The following is a 7,773-nucleotide window of genomic DNA, read 5'->3' on the forward strand; positions in this document are numbered from 1 at the left end:
ACTGACTTTTCAAATGAAGCTGAAAACTTTATGAATTATGATAGTAAATTACTAATAATTAAGGATAAAAATTTTTATCAGAAAAAAGATAAAGACTCTTTAAAGTTTTTAATGGAAGAAATTAATGTTATTATTAATATTAATAAAAAAAACATAAAACGTATACTTTATAATATTAATTCCCTTAAAGATAAAATTAGTATAAAAAAACATGACTTAAAAATTGTAAATCTTCTTGAAGTGGTCAGTTTTCCTTCATTAGCTTATAATGAAGTTATTTTTCTAGAAAATTGGAATAAAAAATTGAAATTGGATTTTGAAATAAAAAAAAAAGAAATTCATGATTTATTTGATAAAATAAAAAAGGAATTATGGGATAAAATAAAATCTCTAGTTTATCCTACAGATGTAGCATCAGAAAGTGAACAAATTAATTCAGATTCACGAAAAATATTAGGTGAGGTAAATTGCATACTTTCTGAAAATTGTGAAATAATAGAAGATTTATCATATAGTTATAGTAGTCCAGAAATTTTTACTATTAAAAATGAACTTTCTAAATTATATGGTGAAGTAGCTAAACAGGGGATCAGTTTGAAAAACAAGTGTGATTTGATCAATCAAAAATGTGATTTCATTAAATCTGAAAAAAACCAGATAGAAACATTGAAAAGAAGTTTGCCTCTGGACAAAAGTAACATATTAAATGACATTACGGAAGGTGTTCTTGGTGCAAAAGAAAATATTGAAGGTATCATAGCATCAGCAAATGATAAACTTCAAGAATTAAAAAAAATAAATACAGAATTAAATGATTTAAGAGGTAAAATTGAGGAACCAATTAAACAGATTCAAACAAAAAAGGAAAAACTAAAGGAGTTAGAAAAGAAGGAAGATGAAGAAATAAAACAGGTTATAGAAACTATCAAACAGGAATTAGAGAATATTGGAGAAAAAATAAGTAAGTTAAAACTATTTATGGATTTAAAAAGTAAAGAAAATGAAGACTTAAAAATTATTGAAAAAGTAATTGATGAATCATCATTTGATAACAAAGATAAATACAGAGCAGAAATGGAAGTAGAAAAAGCAAAAATGGAATCAGCTTTAAAATCTTTATTTGATAATAAAAGAATAGAAAAAACATATAGTGAAATTCCAAATTATATATCTGAACAAAAAAAATTAAATTATATGATATATGACTTGAGTACAGTTAATGGCATATTGAAAGAGTTGAAACAAAAATCTACTGAAATAGATAATATTATAAGAGATGGTACAAGTATTGTGGAAAATGAGATAAAATTTGCAACTAAAAACATTGCAGAATTTAGAGATAAAGTTATTACTGAGTCTATTGAAGATTTACATAACAAAATGAAGAATTCACATGAAACTTTTAATAAAATATTGAGTTTTATAAATGATATGATGACTGATTATGAAAACAAAAAGGATAAATTTAAGGATTGTGAAAAAGATATAGAAACAAAAAAATGTGAATTTTTGGATAAGTTTGTTGAGGAAGATAATGACACACTAAAAGGAAAAGATACATTTCAAGAAACAATGAGTCTTAAAGAAGTTATTAAAGAAAATAAAAACTTAATATTATCAAAAATAAATGAAGGAAGAAATGTTGTGTGTACTTTTAAAGAACAATTTGAAATATACAAAAAAGTAGAGCAACATCAAAAACTTCTTAATAAGGAAGGAATTTTTGAAAATCTTAAAGTTTTAAAAGAAAAAATTAATATAATAGAAGAAGAAGAAAAATTAAATAATTTTCAGAAAAATTATGATAGTGCAACATGTTCAATAGATGACAGTGTAAAAAAAGTTGGACTATCAAAAAAAATAATAGAAAATTTTAAAATTTTAAATAAAGTTATAAATGGGGCTAATAAAAATAAAGAATTATTTGAGGATTTAAAAAGAAATTTGAAGGAATTAGAGGATAAAGTAAATAAACACATTGCCTCTATTAATGAAGATAATCTGATAGAAAAAGAAATAAAGGAGAACTTTTTAAGTAATTTAAGTGGAAAAAAAAAAGAAGAGGAAGATCAAATGAGAAAAATTGATGAATTAGAGAAAATTTCAAAAGGGTTACTAGAATCTTCTATAAATTTAAAAAATAATGATAAAAATTTCCTTATCGAAGAATATATGGTAGTGAATTCAGAAAATGTATCAAATAAAGAAAAAAATTTAGAATCTATCATAGCTGATATAACCAATCTAAATATAAAAATTAATGAATTAAATGCAAATGTTGATAATTTAGTTAACTTCCAGAATAATAAAATTGCAAATTTAATTTATGATCTTATAAGGAAATTATATCAAGAAATAAATAGCAAAATAGAAACGAGTTCAGAAATTTTAAAGGTAACAGAAAAGAGTTTCGAAAAATATAAATTTGAAAAAGATATAAAGAATGTGCTTTATGAGATTAATAAAGAAAAATTGAACGAAATATCGCAAAGTTTTAGTGAATTAAGGAATAATATTAATGCATACAAAGAAAAATTTGTAGAAATTCAACATAAATCTAAAAATGAAGCTGATAACTCTTACAATATCGAGAAATATAATGAAAAATTCAATGAAAAAAGAAGTAATATGAAAAAAAGTTATGAAAAATTGAAAAAAGAATTGGAAGATTATATTAAAGTAGATGGAAAATTGAAAAATACATTAGCAAACATTAATGAAAAAAAGTTAGAATATAAAAAGACTTTATTATATGATCATCTTGATAATATTACGGACATAAAAAGAAGAGGTGAAGAAGAAATAAAAGCTATTGATCTGTATAAAGAAAGAATTGAACAATTAAGAGAAAAAATACCTGACATCGGAGAATGCGAATTAGAGAATTTTAATTGTGAAGGTTATGTTAATGATGCTAAAAAAAATAAAGAGGATATAAATATACTAGAACAAGATGTAAGGGTAACAAGGGGAAAGATATCCAGCATCAAAGAAGAAAATGATATTAATAATATCCAAATGACAGTTGAGAGAAAATTGAAAGAAGTACTAAATAAAAAGAGCAAAATAGATAATGCATCAAAAATAATTAAACATATGGAAAAATTGTTAACGTTGACAAAATTTAGTGTAGTAATGGAAGACATAAAAAATAACGCTAAAATGGTTAAGAAGGAAGAAGAAAATGTAAAAAAAGAATTCACAGAATCAGAAAATACAAAAGAAAAAGTAATGGATGATTTAAAAAATGCAGAAAAATTAAGGGATTTACTTATAAATAACTTGGATTTAGATTCCCTTAATAAAAGTATAGAGGAGATTATATTAGTTAAAAGTAGCATTGCATCTAAAATAGAAAATATAAACGAATTTTTAACAAAGGTGGAAAAACATAAAGTAAATTCTTCGTTATATTTTAATAATATCCTAAGAGGAAAGGATAAAATAATATATTTAAAAAATCATGATCAAGAAAAAATAGATGATCAAGTAATGGAAGATGTAAATAAGTATGTTGTTGAATCTGGAAATTACTTAAATAAGGCATCTAAATATACAGAAGAAACTCGTAAAAATTATGAATTATCTTTGAAATATGAAGAAAAAATGAATGATATTTTAACTGATTCTTTAATCTTAGCAGAAAAAATCAAAGTTGAGATGAAAAAAAATTATGTTACAGATATTCTAATAGAAATGCAGAATGGTTACTACGATAATATATACATATTAGAAAGATTAAAAAACAGGTTAATTAGATTAAAGCAAGAAGATATTAATATAAAAAGTGAGGATGAAGCAAATAATAAAAAATCTATAGATGCATTTGCCAAAATACAAATTACAAGAACAAATGCAAACCACATTTTACTATATAAAGAGGAATTAAAAAATAGTATAATAAATATTATAAGTGATGTTGAAAATAAAATGGATTCCTTTTATACTATAGTCGAAAAAAATTATGAAAATCCATTGATTGAATTGGAAACAGAGAAAGATAAATTAAAAAAAATTTCAAGGATTTTAGAAGAATTTGAAGAAGAAAAAAAAAATTTAAATATTAAACTAAATAATCTCAAAGGTATAGAAACTATAACTGCTAATCTAGAAGATCAAATGGAAATATATAAAAAATATTATGAAGAAGGAATTTTGGAAGAAATAAAAAAAATAGCTGATGAATATAAAAAAAATATAGATATATTAATACAATCAATAAAATTAACTATTGACACATCAATTAAATTTTTAAAAAATTCTGTATTGAAAGATAATGATATAATACAAAAATTTAAAGATCCTGAAAGAAAGATGAATAAAATATATGATGTATTTGATAAATCATACAAAGAAATAGAAGAAACTGTGTTAAGAATTTCAAAGTCATTGAATACCTATAATGATGTGAAAGAAAAAAAGAAAAAAGCTAAAATAGAAAAAGAAAAACTAAAGGAACTAGAGAAAGAAATGAGAAAATTGTTGAATGATGTTAAAGATATTAAAAGGAATGAGGCATTAAGATTAATATTATATATGAAAAATCAGCTAGATGAAGTTAATGAAAATTCTGATAAAGAGTATTTAGAATTGAATGAACATGCAGAAGACATTAAAAGAAATGTTCAAAACATAATGAATTCAAAAAACATAAACACTGCATTGGTTGAATTACATAATGCAAAAAATAAAAATAGTGAATTTAAAAAAAGGAAAATAGTACATTCTTCTTATAAAGATAAATCATATTTCATTTACAATGAAATAAGTAAAGCAATAGAATTTGTAGATATGAACATAGAATCTTTATCAATTTTGGAAGGTTATGAAGGTGTAGAAAATGTAGAAGATATTGTTTTAAGAATTCAAGGAAATTCATATGATATAGATGACATAGAAAAAGAGAATGAAGAAAATATTATGATTATGAAAAATATTTATGAAAAAATAAAAATAAAAGAAGAGTTAAAAAAAAAAATTAATATTATAAGAGAGGAAGTTGATAAACTACTATGTAATGCACAAGATTCATCTGAGAAATATAAGAAAATTAAAGAAATATATATTGATAAGGAATATTATGAAATATTACAAAATTTTAAAGAGTATGATAATTTTAAAAAAATGACTAGTTCTTATGAAGAAAAATATAATAAAATGGAGATAGAGTTAAAAACAGATGAAATAATAACAGAGATTAATAAATATAAGAACTTTTTAAATGATTTAGTTGATTTTATTGAAAGGTTATATATAAAGAAGTTTACTGTGAGTGTAATAGAAAAAACAGAAGATTATATTAAAATTATTTCAAATAAAGTAGTAGATACAAACAATAAAACTTTAGAAATTAATGCCTCTTTTTATGATTTATTAGAATTAAGAAAGAAATGCCAATTATATTTTCTCTCTTTAGTTATTGCAGCTATCAATAATGAAATATCAAAAGACTTACTCCTAATAAAAAAAAAGAAAAATGATTCTTTTGATTGTGTAAAGTATGTTATAAATAGTTATAACTCTATAAATAATGACATTTATACAACCAATGAATGTTTTTCTAGAAAAATAATTAGTAGTTATCAATCAAATGATGTTGATTATTTCAAAAAGCTTGCAATTGAATTTAAAATAAAGGAACGAGCAATTATGGAAATAATATATAATATAAGACAAATATTTTTAAGAGTAAATAAAAAAAAAGATTCTATCTGTATAGATGAAAATTTACAAGAATTAAAATATCTGTATAAAGAATTTAAAGAAGAAAAAAAACAATTAAAAATAATTTACAAAAAAATGAATGAAACAAAGTTGAACGAAATGGATAATAGTGCTAAAAAATTCATTGACATAGCAGAGTCATATAAAAATGGTATAGAAAATGAAAAAGGAAAAATATTAGACATAAAAAATTATATAGAAAAGATTGAATACTTTATGAAAGGAGAAAAAAGAGAATCACATATTAATAGTCCTATGTATACAGAAGGAAAAGCGGTACAATATGATAGAATTTATAATATTAATATAGGTATAGTCATAGAAATAGAGAATTTAGAAAAGTGCAATAATAGTAAAAATAATAAATTGACAAATCATATCAAACAAATTTCATATTTATTAGAAAGAACAATATCTTTATTGAAAGATATAGAATTATATCAATACGAGAGTGATGATAAACTATCAAAGGAAGAAATTAAAGAATTATTAAATAATTTAAATGATTATAAAAAAAGAACTAAAAGTAAGATAGAAGAATCAAGAAGAATTTTTAAAAATCTATTGAGAAGTATAGACCAAATTAAGGAGTTTATACGTGAAAACGATAGTAGGATTCTTTCTATTTTCAATGTTGTAAAAAAAATGAATAATGTAAACGGAAACAATAATTTAAAGGTTATAAAAAAATTAATAAATAATAATGTTGATAATAGTTCTGAACGTTGTAAAAAGAATTTAGGATTATTTGGGCTAAATAATGAAAATAGGAAAAATAAATTTGATAAATCAAAGATCAAACTAACAGTAGGGATATTAATAGGATTGATAATATGTTTTGGAGGGGTTACTTTAATTTTATATAAAAATAAAAATAGGGAAAATGATGTCCCAAATAAGAGATATGAAGGGTATGAATTTTCTAATGATTTATATAACTCTGTTAAAGAAGGAGATATTGAAATATTTTTTTCTGGTTAACAAAGGATACATCGATATTTTTAAACATTAAATATTGGAAGAAATATAATAGAATTACAAATTTTGTTGAGTACATGAAATTCTTAAAAAAAATACGTTATCTAATTTAAAAAATATATTTTTTTTTAAAGAAAATGAATTTTATTTTAAGACATTTCTTCTTTTTTTAAAGAATTGATTTATTAATTGCCCGTTTAATGGCTTTGCTAGAATATTAAACAAACAAATTAATAGATAGCCTTAACTTCCATCGATACAGATTCCCAGAGTTAATTGAATCTAATCCTGTTAAGCTTTTATAGTCTGTTTTAATTAAATTTTTGGATCATTTTATATAATAGTCAAAATTTTCACATGCTATTACTATAGCAAATAATTCTTTTTCTATAGTGCTCCATCTCCTTTGTGCATCATTCAACTTTCTAGAAGTAAAATTAATAAATTTATTAAATCCAGTCTTTTCATCTATTTGTACCAAAACAGCACCTATAGCATAAGCAGATGAATCAATATAAATGATATAAGGTTTTCCAGGTTCAGAGAATTATAATGATGTGATTTCAGCCATTTTTCTCTTAATATGTTCAAATATTTGAGAATATTCTTCAGTCCATATAAACTTTTCCTTTTTAGATGTCAAAAGGACTAATCTAGAAGTTAATTCAAAGAAATTTCTAATATAATTTCTATAATAATTAACATCTCCTAGAAAAGATCTTAATTGTTTCTTTGTTTTTGACCTTGTAGTTCCCATAATAGTACTTATTCTGTCTGGTTGGTCAATGAATAAACTCATTGCCCTTAATTAATATACAGTTTAAGATTTTTCTTAATAAAACTTACATATATGTTCGTAGTTAATTTCATAATATCAAATAATTGTTTAAAACTTAAATAATTATGTCTTCTCTAGGAGTACATTGCATGCAAAAAGTCAAGATACCAGAACCTTGACCAATCTGGTTCGTTTACTTACTGTTTTTTCTTTAAGACACATCTCGGTTATGATTATATTATGTCTTTTTTTTTATTTTTTTTTTTTTTGAAAAGAGATTGAAAAGAAAAGGA

General features: G+C 22.3%; 1 protein-coding gene across 1 annotated transcript in view, besides 1 other annotated feature; it reads left to right on the forward strand.

Moving 5' to 3' along the window:
- The window catches only part of PRELSG_9901300 (reticulocyte binding protein, putative), a gene marked incomplete at both ends in the record, with an annotated part of 7,806 nt that extends 1,101 nt beyond the window's left edge, over positions 1-6,705 (forward strand). The window contains one exon of the mRNA XM_028677623.1: positions 1-6,705. This exon is cut by the window's left edge and continues 905 nt beyond it. Coding sequence (XP_028531337.1) covers positions 1-6,705 — 6,705 coding nt within the window.
- A 227-nt stretch (positions 6,706-6,932) lies between these two features.
- Positions 6,933-7,481: a repeat region.
- Positions 7,482-7,773: the final 292 nt, after the last annotated feature.

The sequence above is a fragment of the Plasmodium relictum genome, assembly GCF_900005765.1.
Source record: "Plasmodium relictum strain SGS1 genome assembly, contig: PRELSG_99_v1_6, whole genome shotgun sequence".
Lineage (NCBI taxonomy): Eukaryota > Apicomplexa > Aconoidasida > Haemosporida > Plasmodiidae > Plasmodium > Plasmodium relictum.